The 18,240-nt window shown below is 49.0% G+C and overlaps 3 protein-coding genes across 7 annotated transcripts; 1 reads left to right on the top strand and 2 right to left on the bottom strand.

Moving 5' to 3' along the window:
• The first annotated feature begins 2,229 nt into the window (after nt 1-2,229).
• Nucleotides 2,230-3,990, top strand: LOC123066150 (acyl-[acyl-carrier-protein] desaturase 4, chloroplastic). 2 transcript variants are annotated; one of them, XM_044489296.1, is made up of 3 exons: nt 2,230-2,460; nt 2,544-3,090; nt 3,197-3,990. In XM_044489296.1, exons 1-3 carry the CDS (start codon nt 2,339-2,341, stop codon nt 3,779-3,781), a joined length of 1,254 nt encoding a protein of 417 aa, XP_044345231.1. In that variant the 5' UTR covers nt 2,230-2,338; the 3' UTR covers nt 3,782-3,990. The 2 variants fall into 2 exon arrangements, with proteins under 2 accessions (XP_044345231.1, XP_044345230.1); XM_044489295.1 differs by having other exon boundaries at nt 2,230-2,466.
• Nucleotides 3,991-5,745: 1,755 nt separating this feature from the next.
• On the bottom strand, nt 5,746-12,053 carry LOC123071913 (snRNA-activating protein complex subunit). 4 transcript variants are annotated; one of them, XM_044495491.1, is made up of 11 exons: nt 11,372-12,053; nt 11,234-11,286; nt 11,050-11,116; nt 10,874-10,962; nt 10,017-10,491; nt 9,203-9,291; nt 7,392-7,491; nt 7,195-7,290; nt 6,978-7,103; nt 6,629-6,889; nt 5,746-6,282 (listed from the first exon to the last, which is right to left on the bottom strand). In XM_044495491.1, exons 1-11 carry the CDS (start codon nt 11,525-11,527, stop codon nt 6,001-6,003), a joined length of 1,794 nt encoding a protein of 597 aa, XP_044351426.1. In that variant the 5' UTR covers nt 11,528-12,053; the 3' UTR covers nt 5,746-6,000. The 4 variants fall into 4 exon arrangements, with proteins under 4 accessions (XP_044351426.1, XP_044351428.1, XP_044351427.1 ...); XM_044495493.1 differs by having other exon boundaries at nt 10,886-10,962; XM_044495492.1 differs by having other exon boundaries at nt 10,017-10,482; nt 11,372-12,052.
• An 871-nt stretch (nt 12,054-12,924) lies between these two features.
• On the bottom strand, nt 12,925-13,987 carry LOC123066149 (uncharacterized). The gene has a single exon (XM_044489294.1). The coding sequence runs from the start codon at nt 13,822-13,824 to the stop codon at nt 13,252-13,254; it is 573 nt and encodes a 190-aa protein (XP_044345229.1). The 5' UTR covers nt 13,825-13,987; the 3' UTR covers nt 12,925-13,251.
• Between the last annotated feature and the right edge of the window lie 4,253 nt (nt 13,988-18,240).

Raw genomic sequence — 18,240 nt, 5'->3', positions numbered from 1 at the left:
TCTCCACACACAAAGCTCCCAACAGAGATACGACATCGAGGACGCCGCCAATGTGCCGATCCAACACCGAATCGAGGCTTTCGCCCGGAGACAGCCACCAACTCCAAGTGAGCGAGGGTCATGGCGCACACGCCTCGGCGGCGCCTCCAAGAAGGGGATGACACCCACGGGTGCCATCACCGCCAGCCCGAAAAAAGCCAAGCAAGATTTTCATCCGCGCATCGCACATCACCACACCTCCTGAAATTGGGCAACACCGTCCAATTAGCCTCGCACCGCCGTCACCGCAACTCTACGCAGAAGTAGTCGCCAAGCCGAGGACCGACGACCGGCTGCACGACAAGAGGAACCCAGCCACCGCAGCAAACTCCCAGCCTGGACAAGAAACCACAACCACCCACACCTTAGGCAAGGTCCAGGATTGCCCACAACAGCCGTCGCCAGTGGCGGACCTAGGAATGGGCCAGGCCCTGGGCGAACTAGGCCAAGGCCCTGGCAGCTTCGTTGACTGTAGCGTTTTCCTGTAGCTACAGTGCTAAAATATACAAACGAGATGGGCCTCACGCCCCAGGCTGCCGCCTCTCCTGCCTGGGGCCTAAATCCGCCCATGGCCGTAGCCAACCAAAGGACGACCTTGCGACGGTCGGAACCACACCTCCACGAAGCACCAAGCTGCGCCACTGGGAGAGCACCGCCACTCACCACACTACATAGAGGTGACCGGCCACTCGTTGCTCGCCGAGACTCTATCTTGGCCAAGCGCTCTCAGCACCGCCACCCCCAACTGTACGTGAGTTCGCATCTCCGCCTCCAGATGGCGTCGCCGCCACCATAGGTCGACATCGCACCGCTGCCAGCTCCATCCAGGCCTGCCGCCCTCCTGCCGCTCATCGGCCAGCCCCCACTCTCGGCCGGCGCAGATCTGACAAGATCGAGCCCCACCGCGAAGAACGTCACGCCGCCACCGGCCCGCACGCTCCACCGCGACGTGCCGCCACCGGCCAGCAGGGCGCGTCGCCCTGCACCAACACCGCTTGTGCGCGCCACCCGTAGCGCCGGCCACCGAGCTCCGCCACCGCGCCCGAAGAAGCAGCCCCCCGCTGCCCCTGTTCTAGGCGAGGGCAAAGGAGATCCCGCCACCGCTGGCACCACGCGAGCTTTGCCCAGCGACGCCCGCTGGCGGCGGGGGGGAGAGGAAGGAGGTGGGGGCTGCGTCCGGCGGCGGCTAGGGTTAGGCGCCCAGGTCGCCCGCGGGTGGGGGGGCGACACGGGGCTGGGGGGCAGGAGGTGAAAGGTGATGTGGCAGGGGTTGAAAACGTTAATTTCTGGTAGAGTGGTTGTTCATCTCTTTTGTAGTTTAGCTGAACTTCAGTCGCTTGGATTTAAAATTTGGGTTAGTCGATTCTTTTGGGAGGGAAGCAACCGTCGCATGGATCACTGAGGCCGCCAACGGCAGTGGCGGGGTAAGCGAAGCGAGAATCAAGACGATGGCAAGGCCTCAGCCAAAACAAGCCATAGCGGCTGGCTGCCGGTGAAGGCGAGTATGAAGCTTGACGGTTCATGGTGGGGAGTGCAAGGCTTGCTTAAAAATTCTGGTGCTTCGCTAGTTTAGAGGGATTGTCGGGGGTCGGCACAAGCACGGCGATGGGCACCGACGAGGAGAGAGGGTGGCAAGGCTGATGCGGAAACACCTTCAGGAGCGGGCGGCAGAGACTGGCGGTTCGACCGGTGGTATGTGTGGTGTTCTAGGGAAGAAGAAAGGAAAGATATGAGGTTGAAGAAAGCCATCTGGCCGTTGGTTTGCAACCGACGGCTGAAAACGAATGGCCCGACTCAAAATCAGTTTTCGGTCGACTGGCCCCTACTCTATCCCTTTCTTTTGCATGTCAATCAAGGAGTTAAACGTGAGCATGGACTCGCAGACATGGCAGGAGTGGGTTGGAAACGTTTAATGCTCTCAGAGTGTGGCTGTTCATTTCTTTTGCATGTCAATCAAGACTTAAACAGTTAAACGTGAGCATGGACTCACAAACATGGCAGGGGTCCGTTGGAAACGTTTCTCCGGGATCAACACGAACTTGCGCCGAATCTAGTACGTACTGTCACTTTGTCATACGTGCATGTGCGCCATTGATGTCGTAGCTCTGCGGCGCATTCATTGGGTTTGCTGTTCCATATGGCTCCCCTTCCTGTGCATTCTTTTTCTTTTCCTTCCTGTGCATTCACCGATACTTTTGCCGGTGCATTCTATCCTTCCGACTCGCCTATATAGATGGGCACCGTATGTGTAGCTGAGATACATTCCTATATTTAGCAACAACACGAGTATCAGTGATCAATGGCGAAGCTGGGGCTAGCAGTGGGCACGTCGGCGAAGCTCTGCTTCTTCTCCAACAAGAGCGACGCGGGCTCGGGGAGAGCCACGCGCCTCGGATGGATCCTCTTCCCTGCAAATCATAGGTGCAGGTATATGCAATGCAAGTGTGCAACTTCCGAGCGATACGCATGCAGCTCCACTGACTAATTAGCTTTGCTGCGGCCAGTTTGGCGACGAGATGGACCGCGGCCGCGGCCGAGGCGGTGGAGGCCCCGCCGAGAAGCATCGACATGGGGCACGCGCCGGTGGCGCGGGAGCAGGTGGAGATCGTGCAGTCGCTGAACGGCTGGGTGGCGGAGAACATGCTCCCGCTGCTCAACCCGGTGGAGTCCTCGTGGCAGCCGCACGACTTCCTGCCGTGCTCCGCCGCGGCACCCGGCGCGTCGGAGGAGGAGGCCCTGTCCGCCTTCACGGAGGGCGTGGCTGCGCTGCGCATGGGAGCCGCCGGCGTGCCTGACGACATCCTGGTCTGCCTGGTGGGTAACATGGTGACGGAGGAGGCGCTGCCGTCGTACCAGAGCATGGGGAACCGCACGGAGGGCACCGCGGATGACACCGGCGCCAGCAGCCTCCCCTGGGCGCAGTGGATCCGCGGCTGGACGGCCGAGGAGAACCGCCACGGCGACCTCCTCAACCGCTACCTCTACCTCTCCGGCCGCGTCGACATGCGCCAGGTCGAGACCACCGTCCACCACCTCCTCCGCAACGGCATGGTACGTACGCACATACATAAACACAGTTGCACCGGACGTACTCAGTACACTACCAACTTGTGCACTGGTTAATTAAACATTATATATATGTTGTTATGCTATGAAGGAAATGCTGGTGCCCAAGAGCCCGTACCACAGCGTGATCTACGGCGCGTTCCAGGAGCGCGCGACCTTCGTCTCCCACGTGCACACGGCGAGGCTCGCCGGGCAGCACGGCGACCAGGCGCTCGCCAAGATCTGCGGCGTGATTGCCGCCGACGAGAAGAGGCACGAGGCGGGCTACACCAGGGTGTGCGCCAAGCTCTTCGAGGTGGACCCCGACGGCATGGTCCGCGCGCTGGCGCACGTCATGCGCGGCAAGGTCACCATGCCGGGGCTGCTCATGTCCGACGGCCGCGACGCCGCCAGCGGCGAGAACAGCCTGTTCGAGCGGTTCTCCACCGTGGCGCAGAGTGCCGGCGTGTACACGGCGAGGGACTACGGCGATCTGGTGGAGCACTTCGTGCGCAGGTGGCGGGTGGCGGAGCTCGCCGGGCTCTCTGGAGAGGGCCGCCGCGCGCAGGAGTACGTGTGCGGGCTGCCGCCCAAGATCCGGCGGATGGAGGAGCTGGCAAACCAGAGGGCGGCCCGTAGCGAGCTCCGTCCGGCCCGCTTCAGTTGGATCTTCGATAGGCACGTCATGGTGGGCTGAAGCATGGGCTTCTATGCCTTATACGTAGACTTTTACGTATGTTTGGTTAGATTCCCATCCTCGAAAAAAGTTAGGTTAGAATCCCCTCCGTCTCTAAAAAAAAGGACTAAAGAAAAAAAAAACTTCTAGTAGAGTTTTTCTCTAGTCCAAAAAGTTCCTCCTGTTTAGTTAAATAGGAACAAAAAGCGACTTTTTCTAGTCTAGTCCCTGTAAACATGGCCTTATGTATTCCTGTAAACGTTGATCTTATCTTATTATGCAATAAAGCACGTTGTGATTCTAGAAAAGATCTGCCCTCGAAAAAAAGGTGGCTTACCTGCCTGGATGAAAACGGACTACTCTATTACCGGATTTCATTTTATTTTTACAAACAATTTCCGTTTATTGTTGCTCCTTTGCTTCCTAACCAAGATTGAAATTATAAATTTTCCTGGGTAAGCCTGAAGTTTTTTTTTTTGTGTGTGGTTGAGTCTGAAGTTATTTTGAACCGATGATAAGCAAGAAACACATAGCAAACTGACATGAGATAGTTTCTTCCTAGTCAGACTCAACACTAGACTAAAGGGAACTAACCCTGCAAAAAAAAGACTAAATGAAACTAATTATAAATTCAAAAAAATAACTCAGCCGGTGTCACTTAAATGTTGTAGCATGTTCTTATTCTTAGGGCGTAAGAACTCCCCAACGGCTTATTGGGAGGCCAATAGGAGTTTACGATATTAAACGTGGGATAGTTGATAGTGATCCTTCATGGTTATGCATTGGCGACTTTAGTGAAGTGTTGAGGTGAGAGCAGCAATTCGAGCCGAACCAGCGCGGCATGACACAAATTAACCAATGGACATTTGCAAGGCGAGCAGGCTGAGGTAAACGGGTTTTGGACTAAACCTTTGAGCGTTGGATATGAAACGGTGAGTACACCTTGATCGTGCTCCCGTGACGGGAGATTGGAGTGTGTGGTTTCCGTTTGCTTTAGTTCACCACCTAAGCACTGCAAAGTTAGATCATTCCATGATTCTTTTGCTGAAGGAAATGGAGATGCATAACAAACGGATCGCCTGTCTTGGTTATATCTTCATCCGAGCTTTGCCACTTGTGTTTGTTTACTCTTTGCATCGTATAGATTGTTCCACCTAGTTGCATTTTAGGATAACTCGCACTTTCCGTAAAATTTGAAAAGAAAAAAAAAACTCGCAGATACATACTTCACCCCCCTGCTAGCTGTAGGGCCATGCTAATCTCTAGAAATTTCTAATGGGCCCAGTGGCAGAAACATGTTTGGGGTACCGCTATGGCTATGGGGGTATGTATCCGGTGCACCCACACTTGTGGTGCTACCCGTGCACCGGATGCTATAGAATATTTTTAAAAATCTGAAAAAAAAAATTCTAGCACGTTAACGCAACATCAATGTATGATGTCACAAAAAATCGTATACAAATTTAAAATATTTTTTGAGATACAAAAATGATAAATTTGGCATCAGTGTGAAAATGGACCAAATCTAAAGCCCAAGTTAATGTTATGTATTACTATTCAGTGTTGAATTTTTCATTTTTGTTTTTCGAGTTATGTTTCGAATTTTGACTTGAAATTTTATGACAACCTACATTGATGTTGTGTGAGTGTACTAATTTTTTTGCAGAATTTTTTGAACGTTTTAAAAGCACAATGTGAGTTCGATGCATCGGTAGCACCACAAGCTCCGGTGCACCAGATATTTTCCCTATGGCTATAGACCCATGCTTAGTAACAACGGAATGTGTGCACCAGTCAATTTATGCTACCGACGCACTGGACCTCATTGCACATTCAAATATGTTCAAACAGACAAAATCAAGCCGATGCTTGCACGACGCTATGGTTAGAACCGTCCATGCATAGAAGAAATTGCAGCCCAGCCGCTGATTTACTGTCGTCCACAAATCGTCCAAGGAAACGTCGTCCGTATAGTAGTTTCGATGTTCAAAAAAAAATCTGCGTCTCATATATTTACACACTCGGTGTAAAGAGTATAATTTGGAAAAGGCAGTTCATATATTTACACACCCGGTACTTACAAAATTCAAAAACGTATGCAGCCAAAGAATACACATCAAACCCTTCAAAATGAATTCCCTATAAAAACCTTCAACATTGAATATACTGTACACAAAAAGAGAACCAGCGGTAAAAGCCAGGCCTTCATGGCTTTCGGTATGGAGAAGAAAAGAAGCCTTCTACTCTTGGAAGTAATCATACACGGTATGATGGTATAACAGCGAGTCGTCCTCCTTGTAGTGGAGGAGGTAGTAGCACTGCTTGCAGAAATAGCAGGGATTATTGGGAGCCCATTTATCGTCCACCGTCATCTTTGTCGCGAGGTAGATCTGGCACACTGAACACTTCTGGAAACGCCTCTGCATGTGGAACGTCATGAGAGGGTACTCCGCTTGGTTCTGCGTGTCCTCCGGGTGGATCAGCCTCATGTCTCTAATCACGAACGTGTGCTTGCAGTTCCCCTGAAATTGTGCAGGCCAGAGACATGAGGGAAATGATATCAGTTCTAAGTTATCTGTTCTTAGATTCTAGACACCAAATATAAAACAAGATGATGTGCAATTTTTTCTGCGCATGCAAATTGAAATACTAAGCGCCACACAGTATGGCAGCTCTAAGTTATCTGTTCTTAGATTCTACTCCCTCCGTTCCAAATTACTCGTCGCAGAAATTGATGTACCTAGAACTAAAATACATCTAGATACATCGATACCTGCGACAAGTAATTCGGAACGGAGGGAGTAGACACCAAATATTTTTCTCAAAATGGGACTGTGGTTAGATATAATTTGGAGACAAGTGTCCAACCTGGTGGCAGTAGAGGTACCCAGCACCAAGCCGGAAGTGCAGGTCTGAAAAGTAGGTACTTTGCATGTTCGCAGATTTAAACTCGGGCACATTCGAAATATTCAAGCCCTTCAATAAGTCCTTTTGTCGTTTCTTTAACACGCCAGAACTAATGGCGTCCCACTTCTCTGCCACCTCATCACTGGAATTGTCAAGCCAGTCAAGTATAGGCTTACTGTAATCAACCGCAGAATAATGTCTCGTGTCATTGTAGAACGTGTCCTGATAAAATAGTGTGGAGATTAGAAAAGCCACGACCCTTCTGATAGCGTATCATCATAGATTTGCAAAAGAATTAAAGAAAGCATACCTCAATAAGAAAATAGCCAGAATGATTTTGTAGCTTGTTCAATTCCATCAACTTATTAGTCGAACAGTAAATATTGTCCTTCAGATCTGTGAGGAGCTGGCTCCCCAACACAAGAAATTCCTGATTCTGCAGGGGGCACAGAGATCACAACAAAACTTAATCTACGCATATTTCACCATAAAGATAAGAACATGTAACTACAGTTCCAAGAAATTACTTTCACTGAGCCATGCCTGCGCTCATAAATTTCGACACAAAGAATTGCTTCTGGATAAACTATAGGTATGTATTCGTCAGATTTCGAACCTTTGTTCTGGAACAAAAAAAAGAACGTTGAGAAGAGGAAAATTCTGAAAACAAAACGGAGAACTTAGGTAAAGAAACGTTGGCATGTTGCAAGTTATAAAACCATACCTTCCAAGGGGCACTGTGGGCACTGTTGTATTTAAGAGATTTTGCCAAGTCAATTTTCTCCGCTGATGCCTTAGAGCCTTTGGACATCGCAGAATCACCACTGCACTCAAATAAATAATATTGTAAGGAACAGAGCAGATCAAACGAAAGCATCTATATTATGGTCTTAACTGGATAACATAAGATAACTAAGGACAAATTTATTTAGTTTCTCTTGAGCAGTTATTCAGTAATTAACCGATAATAGTAAATGGTGACATGGCCATCAGGATCTAAATCAGTCCAACTTGACACAACAACTAAGAGCAAGCTTCAATGTCCTTATCAGTATCAGCCGGCAGCATTTTACTGAAAACAAGAATCCGGTCTGGCTGGAACCAGCTAATATTTGAGTACAGACAATAATTTTCGTTAGTTAAGACAAAAATTACTCCCTCCATTTCATTATGTGTCCTCAGCCTCAGGACACACCTGTTTCAATATATCTATCCATGGATTGCATGCATGATGCATTAGCGATGTTTTCTCCGTGCTGACCCAAATAATATATGCTGATTTCTGTTTTCCCAAGCTTCACGTTCATGCTCCTGAAAGAAACCTTGTTCCAGGCAAAACTCGCCACATTTGATGTACTCCTAACATTCCACGTCTCCACATACGAGGCTCTATGCTAGTTCCTTTCACAAGGTCACATTTCAGCTACTCCATCTATACGCTCTATTATTAGTACAACTCCCGCACACTTGCATACGAACGGCTGAATCTATGCATTCTAAAATGGCTGAAGTGAAACCAATCTTATGCGCAACTGCAGCTGACAATGCTGCTTTTATGTTTGTTTAGGAGGAAAAAAATCTATTTGGTGTGCTATACAAAAATATTGCCTCCAAATTTGCCTGAACGCAGCACCACAATTTACCTACAAATAAACAAGCGCAAGTGCAACTAAAATGCTCAAGAAGCACTCGGTGTGGGGACACTACTCTTTAACTAATGTCAAAAGCTTTCTGAGAAGGAGAAACCATCTTATTTGAAACTGGAACAGTTACCAGTAGCATATAGGTTCGATCCGAAAGCTAGTTATCAAAGCTGTCTCCCAGAGATCAGCCTACAAACTTTTTCCTTTTAATCTCAGGAAGGCTTTTTCAGCAAGCTGGTTGGGGAACTGGTAAACGACAAACAAGCATGCATGGATTGATGCAGCATGGTAGCGTGACGTGGAGCGATTAGTTTCTTTCAGTGCTTCGATTAGGGTTGGCATAGTCTATTTTCAACTCAATTACATGGTTTTTTGTCTGAGCGCACATCACGGTTTGGACATACGTGAATCATATGGAGCAAACTGTTAATTATGTTTAATTGAGGTTCTTCAGCAGTTCCCAAGGCTTCGAGAATTCTGTGTTCAATCTGAGTCAGAACCAAAATGGACTGGGTACATCTGGTTCTGAATACTACTTCGTAAAATTCTGCAGCTATGTTTGAACAAAAACATATATTACAAACTAAAGTCTTTCTATAAGTAAGAGATTGAGGATACCAGAAAGTTAAGTTAGTATCAATCTGTTATTACATCTAGCACTGTGCAGGCAGAATCTCTATGTGATAGCTTGAATAATACTCCCTCTGTTCGGAATTACTTGTCGCGGAAATGGATGTATCTAGATGTATTTTAGTTCTAGATACATCCATTTCTGAGACAAGTAATTCCGAACGGAGGGAGTAGCACCCCACCAAGATTCTGTAAAATCCAATGTTCTACAAAGAAAATCCACGGTGCCTGAATGTAGGCAAACAAAGTTTAACCACGTTACCTGAATGAGTGCAGCCTTGCTGCATGTTTGTCATCTTCTTGCTTTACCATGATCTCTGACATCTTCTCTGCTTTAGTAAGATAACTCCCCTGATTATGATAATATCATGAAATAATATGATGCAAAACAACGATCAGTATTTGTAGGTGCTAAAACGGATGCATTTAAATGAACTTAATGACGAGATAATACATAGGCTACCACTAACTAATACTCCCTCCGTTCCTAAATATAGGTCTTTGAAGAGATTTCAACAAGTGACTATATACGGAGCAAAATGAGCGAATCTACACTCTAAAATATGTCTATACACATCCATATGTGGTAGTCCATTTGAAATCTCTAAAAGGACTTATATATAGGAACAGACGGAGTATTCAGGAAATGTCTTACTATGTACGTGCATGTCACTGAAACCTGGGCCTAGTCCTCATTAAAGCCTGGTTCTATAATATATTTTGCAGAATTCAATCTATTCTAGTAGAATAGGTAAATATGAAATGTTTGGATATTATAGCAGTCATAATTAAACTAGGTCTTTTTTCAACTATCGCAGACTTGTTTTATATTCTTCAAACTTACCAACTGGCAGCGCCAGAAAAAAATTCTATTAACCAGCTGATCATATTGTCAAAATGGCCAAACCCTGTATATCATTGGTTCTTAGCCAGAAACCTAAAGCAATCTAGGAGGAACATGCTCCAACTGAACTGATGCAACAAAGGCATGAAGCAGCTACAGTGACTACACAAGACAGATTTATATAAAAAAATGCATTTAACAAAGCACGTAGGCAACAAATGGAGTGTCATACCTGTAAAATATGCGCTCGAACTTCCCGATCAAAATGCCTGCCTCTCTTTTTGCCCTTTTTACGTTCTGTTTGACCATCTGTGCCTTCTGGATCATGAGGAACAACTGACATATCCTCACTAGGCAATACAGGTGTTTCACTTTCAATTGATGGAGTTGAAGAGGTTCCATTTTTACCCTTTCTGCCTCTGGGTTTCCCCTTGCTTCCTTCTGGTTCATGTGGTACAATCGCCAACTCAACAGGTGATCCAGATGTCTCCCTTTCAGCTGTTGAATCTGAGGTGAGGGCACCATTGTTTCCATTACTCTCTCTGGTTTTCCTCTTTCCACCTCTTGTTTTCCCATTGCTGCCTTGTGGTTCATGCAGTCCAATTGCCATATCACCGGGAGCTGATACTGAACTTTGTGTTTCAGCTGATGCACTTGAGGTGACAGTCTCATTTCCAGGGGTGGAACTCGCTGACATTCTGCATGTGCTAGACCAAAAGAACACATCAGATCATATCAGCCATATAAGGCATAACAAAGCAAATTACCAAATGTCAAAAATGCAGCTAGGGGTAGCGTAAGTTCACAAAAGTGTCACTACAACACTAATTCTCAGGTGCTCTTGCTACGAGTTCTGACTTGCATGTCATGACATGTAAAACATACTACAGCAGACACCTTGGGAAAGCCTACCTTGCTAATTTTTTTGATTGGCATGGAGGCTAACTAGTAACCACCATGCCAACATTTTCCAAGCATCCTCTGCTCATGTTGCATTTAATCCAACTTGCCTAAGCCATCATACAAGATAAGAAATCAACCACAACAAAAAATACAGCAACCAAGCATCAACCAAAGCAGACTGCTTACCCCCCATCTAACCTTTGATCCAATGGTTGTGATGGAGCGCCAGAACTTTGATCTGCTGATTGTGATGGAGCGCCACAGTCCCAGCCCTCCTACAAATGCATGGATAAAGAACTCGCATCAAGATACCAATGACAGCAAAGGGAATAGAGCAAGTGGATTAGCAGTAGAGAGGTCACCTCCATGGCCTCCCGGAGAGCGCGCTCCACAAGCTCCTCCTCAGAGAGCACCCTCAGGTCATCAACGCTGCAAAACACACACACAAAGTACAGCTTGCAATGTCAAATCCTTAATATGAAAATACACACTAAGCAAACTGCAGAGGATTTCTGTCGACAAGGCGTGATGAAATCAAGGGATTACCAGAGCTCGTCATCGAATTCGTCCCCCGGGTCGCCCAATTCGTCACGCAGGGACTGCACGCAAACGGAAACGATATGCCATTAGACCAAAACTCTAGGGCGAATCGAAGAGCTAGGGTTTGGGGAGAGGGGTTCGCACCTGAACCTCGCGGAGCGTGGAGGAGATGAACTCGGGGACGGTGCAGACAGGGCCCACCATGTAGGGGATGAACACCGGGCCGCCGCGGGCGAAGGGCTCGCGCGGCCGCTCTTCGGCGGCGGCGGAGCTCTCCGCCTCCTCCCCGGCCGCCGCCATCGCCGCCGGCGATTCGCTCTCCCCCTCCCGGGGTTTCGCCGCCAATACGGTTGGGAGAAGCACGGAAGCACGGCGAGTCAGATACGCCCAAGTTCGGTATACTTCGATTGTATCCTGGTTTCTAACTAGGACCGAGCCTGGCGAGGGCGCAGGGAGTCGCGTGGAAGAGGGGCGGCGCCGTCGCCTCAATGGCCGCCGCCTAGGTCGGGCAGAGTTGTTATTGGGCTGCGTCCAGGGAGGGAATAGGGCGGCGACCTAGGGAGAGACGTAGAGGAGGGTGGAGGGTGGCCGGCGGGCACGATAGGCTGCGGCGGCGGCCTAGGGCTTACGCGGGGTGGGCGGGGCGAGGGCGGCGAGCGGTGGGGATTTTATTTTCTCTACGCGGAACCTTCCCGAAAACGCTGAGATCAAGTCGCTGCCGAATCCAAACCGGACCGGACGGCGGGGGCCAGTAGGGGCGACGGCGGTCGTGTCGCTGGATGTGCTCCTACGCCTGAGCGGAGGAGACCGTGACGAGCCCGTGCGCTGGGTGTGTGATGACAGCGGGGAAGGGTGCGTGCGCATGCCCTAAAATCATTGTCGTCGATGTTGAACCCTCGTTCGATTTGAAATGCCTGACACCAGATCCTGTCACCAAGCAATAACAAAGCAATAACATGTTGTTATTGCTTGACAAGGAAACATAAAGTTGCCTTGATGCATTTTTTTTACTTATTATTAGGATTTATGAACAACTTTTATTTAATTGAATCTCATACTTTGTAAATTACTTTAAATGTTACAGACAAATGTTTTTTACTGGGGTGTTACAAACAAATGTTGGCAAGAAAACTAAAGTATAGTTAGCTAGAAAGGCCATGCACAAATATTGGAGCTCGTCTAAACAAGAGACCAAATTTTGACGACGCAATAACAAACTTGTATGGATGATTTTGTTAACTAAGACAAAAAGAAACTACTATTCCTAATTGGTGAAAATCGATGTATCGAGTTTCCATCACGGCTTTGGCTGCCTTTTTCGCCCACTGAAAAATAATAAACATATATAATTGGCTAAGTCTCGTAGACATGCTAAAATAACTTAAAAATTTGCACTTACACATCCATGAAAAACATATAATTGTTTCTTTTTTGCGATAAAAACATGTAATTCATGTTCTCGTGGCCCCCTTTTCTGACAAAATTAACACACACAAAGAAAACAAGTGGATTGACTAAAAAGTATGGACAAGAAAAACATTAGCAACCATCCAAATAAGAACCAACATGTTACACATGACCAGAATACTGGCATGTGGTTGGTTTCGGTAAGAACGGCGACCAAGAAACATGTCTCACAGCTATAGTCATTCCCTTGCATTTTACTGCTGCTCACTTTTGCAGCCTCATGCTCAATATTTGTTTTGCAGACTGAATCTCTCCTCCCAAGCGTGATAACCAGAAAGTTCTCGATGTTTCAATGGGAAATCGGTCCTTGGTGCTTTTTTATACACTACATTTCGTCGATCTACGGTGTTTCTTCCATCTACAGCATTCTACAGTTACTTCTCTAAACTACAGCAATGACGGTGGTCTACATTGGTTTCCCATGCCGTCGTTGTACGGGGCGAGTCCCGCCGGTGAAGCCATTGCCGGTACGGCGGAACCCAGCTAGATAGCGGCAGCGACAAGAGCCCTACCATGCGAATGCTCCAAAACTGGGCGAACTCGTCACACCACCCGTTCTACGGCCAGCACAGAGACGTAGGCGGCTCACTTGGGCGGCGGTGGCGGTGGCGGCGGCGCGCTCTCGGGAAGGAGGAGTCGTCCCACGACCACAGCCGCCGCGGCTCGGGCTCGAGGCTGGGCGGGGGCATCCCGAGGTCGTACCGGATGAAGTCGTAGGCGTCGCGCTCCATCACGTACCCGCCAACGTTGATGTGCTCGATCAGCCCGGGGTCGAACGGGGCGGTGGGCACGGGCTTCTCCACCGCCTGCTCCATCCGCGCAGCCGCGTCGTCGGCCGCCGCGGTCTTCTCCTTGGGATCCTCCACCAGCTGCTTCATCCGCGCAGCGTCGTCGTCGTCGGCGGCGCCCCGCGGCTGCCTCCACACCACCGGCACCTCTACCCAGTCGTGCGCCTCGCCGTTCGCGTCCTCCTGGCCCGCCCCTGCGAGCTCCTTCGCCTTGTTCGCCAGCCCCGCCTTGCTCGCCTCCCCGCGGTTGCCGCCGTCGGCGACGGGGGTCCGAGCCCTGCCCCTGCCCCTCCCCCTCCCCCTGCCACGACGCCCGCGCGGCATTGCTCTCCCTCTCTCCATCTCTCTCCTCTCAACTTTTCGTTTCTGGGTGAGCCGGCGACCGGACGGCGGCAGTTGGCTTCTCTTATACGGACCGCGCGCCTTCGAATGGGCTCGGCGTTGGGCCGGAAACGATCTTCCAAAAGCACCCGAAAGAGCCCCCGATCAACGAAGTATGGTTTTCTTGAGTTGTTTGCTGGGGCGGCATTTCCACAAACACGTTCCATGCGTACGGGCTCCGAGTGGAGTAGCTTTTATTCAAGCTTTTGCAGAACCATTTGGAGCTCGACTGTTCTTTCCTGGATGGATGGTAAACAATACTCATATTTGCTCGATGCTGATTCCGTGCAATGTTTGTGTTGATACCGGCGCATGTGCATATTATTAAAATTCCTAACCATAGTATGATGATTAATCAGATTTATCATGTTGTTCATCGGCATATATATGGATATTTATGTGATTGTTGATGCATTAATCATAGGGCGCTGATAGGCGCCGGTGCGCCGGCCGAAAGTTTCGGCCGGTCTAGCCCAGGCCGTTGGATGTGAGCCGCGCGGGTCGTTGGATCCAGGTAAAAAAAACGAATCGCCCCCGGCTTCTTCTTCCTCGAGCACTCGGGCTGGATCCACATGCCTCGCTCAAGGAGCGCGGCGCCGCGCCTCTTGTCCCCTCCGGTGGCCGACCTCGTCGCCGGCCCCTGTCGGTCTTCCTCATCACCGGTCCCCATCCCTTTCCAACCCCTCGTCGCCGGTCCCCATCCTCGCCGGTCGTCCTCGTCGTCCCCTAGACCCATGCAACAGCCACACCTGCGGTTGCAGCTCTTCGACGGCGCCGGTTGTTGCTCCCGGTTGTAGCTCTGTCACCGCCGCTCGCCGTTGATGCTCGCTGCAAGGAATCGCGTCGACGACAGCTGCCAGTCAATCAACGCCGTTTGAATGGATGTAGCAAAAACTTCACTGGTAGTAGCAAAATTAAACTACGGTTGCAGCAAAAATCTTCTCACCGTCGTCGCGAGGTTGCAGCTCCGCCTAGATGGACGTAGCAAAACCTTCGGCGGTAGTAGCAAAATCCTACTATGGTTGCAGCAAAATCGTCATCGCCGTCACGAGGTCGCAGCTCCCGCCCTGATGGATGTAGCAAAAAACTTTGCTGGTGGTAGCAAAAATCAACTACGGTTGAATCTTTATTATCTACGGTTGAAGCTTTTTGCGACACCTTGAAGCTTTTCCCTGTTGGCAGTAGCCAGCCCCTAGCATCGGCGTTCAATGTTTGAAGCTTTTTCCAACGCCAGTTGAAGCTTTATGCGATACCGGATGTAGCCTTTTGTTGTGGCAATGGTTGGTTCCAGCATCTGTCGCCACTGGCTGAAGCTTTTCGCCGCATCGGTTGTAGCTTTCCAGAATGTCGGTCACAACATCAAGGGTGTCCCCATTGTGCTCTCAGCTCGACGTCCACCTCGAGCTCGTGTGCCATGGCCGCCCTGCCTGTGAGCTCGCAGGTGATGCCTCCCCTGTCGTAGTAGCGCCGGTGCTTGGCTCCCGACGAGCGCGGCCATGGCTTACGAGATGCAGTTGAGAGAGGGGAGGACACTAGCTCGGGGCGGAGGAGGGGGGGGTGGGGGTCGGCTTCGGGGGTGCTCGCTGGAGGAGATCGCAGGTTTGTACTTCCATGATAGCCGGGGAGATGGGGAAAAGGTACTAGGAAAGGGAAGGAGAAGGACGTGGGGATGGGGGGAAGGATAACGTGGTGGGCCTAGTGCTGCGTGTGTGGACGAGACCGGCCGAAGCGTTCGGCCGGTGCGCCATCTCCAAACGTTTCCCTTAATCATATGCACAACTGAAAATTCTAGGGCTAGTCGATATAGTGTGCTTATTAAAAGATATAGCAACACCAGCATACGAATTATGTACACCTATATAAGTAAATTGAGTATTCGTATTAACAATGAAGATTGCAAACTCTTCATCAAGATTCCTTTGTAGTAACAATTGTCGCAGTTTTTTTTATGATAAACAATTGTCACAGTTAATCGCTCAAAGATTCTGTCCTGAGTGGAGTCATAGAAAGTGCGTACGCACCCCCCTCCTCATGCGTGCAAGTGTCGAGCGTGATGTGCAGAACATGTCGCTACAGGAGCCTCGTCGAGAGCGTGATATGCAATACACACTAGCGACGATTCTTGAAGACCCAAAACCCCACACACTCAGGAAGGCCCCCGTTAGAGAGTACAACGATTATGGGATGCCCCAACTAGTTCGGCTTGGCCGCCCCTAGAGCTTAGGGGTTAATGTCTGTTGGGGAACGCGGTAATTTCAAAAAAATTCCTACGATCACGCAAGATCTATCTAGGAGATGCATAGCATCGAGAGGGGAGAGTGTGTCCACGTACCCTCATAGACCGAAAGCAGAAGCGTTTAGTTAACGCGGTTGATGTAGTCGAACGTCTTCGCGATCTAACCGATCCAAGCACCGAACATACGGCACCTCCGCGTTCAGCACACGTTCAGCTCGATGACGTCCATCTTACTCCTGATCCAGTTGAGGCCGAGGGAGAGTTTCGTCAGCACGGCGGTGTGGTGACGGTGATGATGAAGTTACCGGCGTAGGACTTCGCCTAAGCACTACGACGATATGACTGAGGTGTGTAACTGTGGAGGGGGGCACCGCACACGGCTAAAACAATTGTCAACTTGTGTGTTCTAGGGTGTCCCTCTGCCCCCATATATAAAGGAGCAAGGGGGAGGCCGGCCGGCCCTCTAGGGTGCGCCAAGGGGGGAGGAATCCTCCTCCTAGTAGGAGTAGGACTCCCCCTTTTCCTAGTCCTACTAGGAGAAGAAGGAAGGAGGGGGTGAGAAGGAAGGAGGGGGCGTCGCCCCTCCCCCTAGTCCAATTCGGAATAGGCCCATGGGAGGGGGGGCGCGGCCTGCCCCTGGCCGCCCCTCTCTCTCTCTCCCTTAGGCCCAATAAGGCCCATTACTTCTCCGATGGTTCCGATAACCCTTCCGGCACTTCGGTTATATCTGAAACTTCTCCGGAACACTTCTGGTGTCCGAATATAGTCGTCCAATATATCAATCTTTATGTCTCGGCCATTTCGAGACTCCTCGTCATGTTCGTGATCACATCCGGGACTCCGAACAATCTTCGATACAACATATCACATAAACTGATAATACTAATCGTCATCGAATGTTAAGCGTGCGGACCCTACGGGTTCGAGAACTATGTAGACATGATTGATACACATCTCCGGTCAATAACCAATAGCGGAACCTGGATGCTCATATTGGTTCCTACATATTCTACAAAGATCTTTATCGGTCAAACCGCATAACAACATACGTTGTTCCCTTTGTCATCGGTGTGTTACTTGCCCGAGATTCGATCGTCGGTATCTCAATACCTAGTTCAATCTTGTTACCGGCAAGTCTCTTTACTCATTCCGTAATACTTCATCCTGCAACTAACTCATTAGTCACAATGCTTTCAAGGCTTATAGTGATGAGTATTACCGAGAGGGCCCAAAGATACCTCTCCGAAACACGGAGTGACAAATCCTAATATCGATCTATGCCAACCCAACAAACACCTTCGGAGACACCTGTAGAGCACCTTTATAATCACCCATTTACATTGTGACATTTGGTAGCACACAAAGTGTTTCTCCGGTATTCGGGAGTTGCATAATCTCATAGTCTGAGGAACATGTGTAAGTCATGAAGAGAGCAGTAGTAATGAAACTGTAACGATCATGATGCTAAGCTAAAGGATGGGTCATGTCCATCACATCATTCCCCTAATGATGCGATCTCGTTTATCAAATAACAACACATGTCTATGGTTAGGAAACATAACCATATTTGATTAACGAGCTAGTCAAGTAGAGGCATACTAGGGACACTATGTTTTATCTATGTATTCACACATGTACTAAGTTTCCGGTTAATATATTTCTAGCATGAATAATAAACATTTATCATGAAATATGGAAATAAATAATAACTTTATTATTGCCTCTATGGCATATTTTCTTCAGTCTCCCACTTGCACTAGAGTCAATAATCTAGTTCACATCGCCATGTGATTTAACATCATAGTTCACGTCTGTATGTGATTAACACCCATATTTCACATCGCCATGTGACCAACAACCAAAGGGTTTACTAGAGTTAATAATCTAGTTCACATTGCTATGTGATTAACACCCAAAGATTACTAAGGTGCGATCATGTTTTGCGTATGAGAGAAGTTTAGTCAACGGGCCTGTCACATTCAGAGACGTATGTATTTTGCAAATATTCTATGTCTACAATGCTCTGTATGGAGATACTCTAGCTAGTTGCTCCCACTTTCAATATGTATCCAGATTGAGACTTAGAGTCATCTGGATTGGTGTAAAAGCTTGCATCGACGTAACTTTTTACGACGAACTCT

This window comes from Triticum aestivum, chromosome 3B (genome assembly GCF_018294505.1).
Source record: "Triticum aestivum cultivar Chinese Spring chromosome 3B, IWGSC CS RefSeq v2.1, whole genome shotgun sequence".
In the NCBI taxonomy this organism is placed as follows: domain Eukaryota; kingdom Viridiplantae; phylum Streptophyta; class Magnoliopsida; order Poales; family Poaceae; genus Triticum; species Triticum aestivum.
The sequence above is the reverse complement of the archived record's forward strand: the minus strand, read 5'-3'. Positions and strand labels throughout refer to the sequence as shown.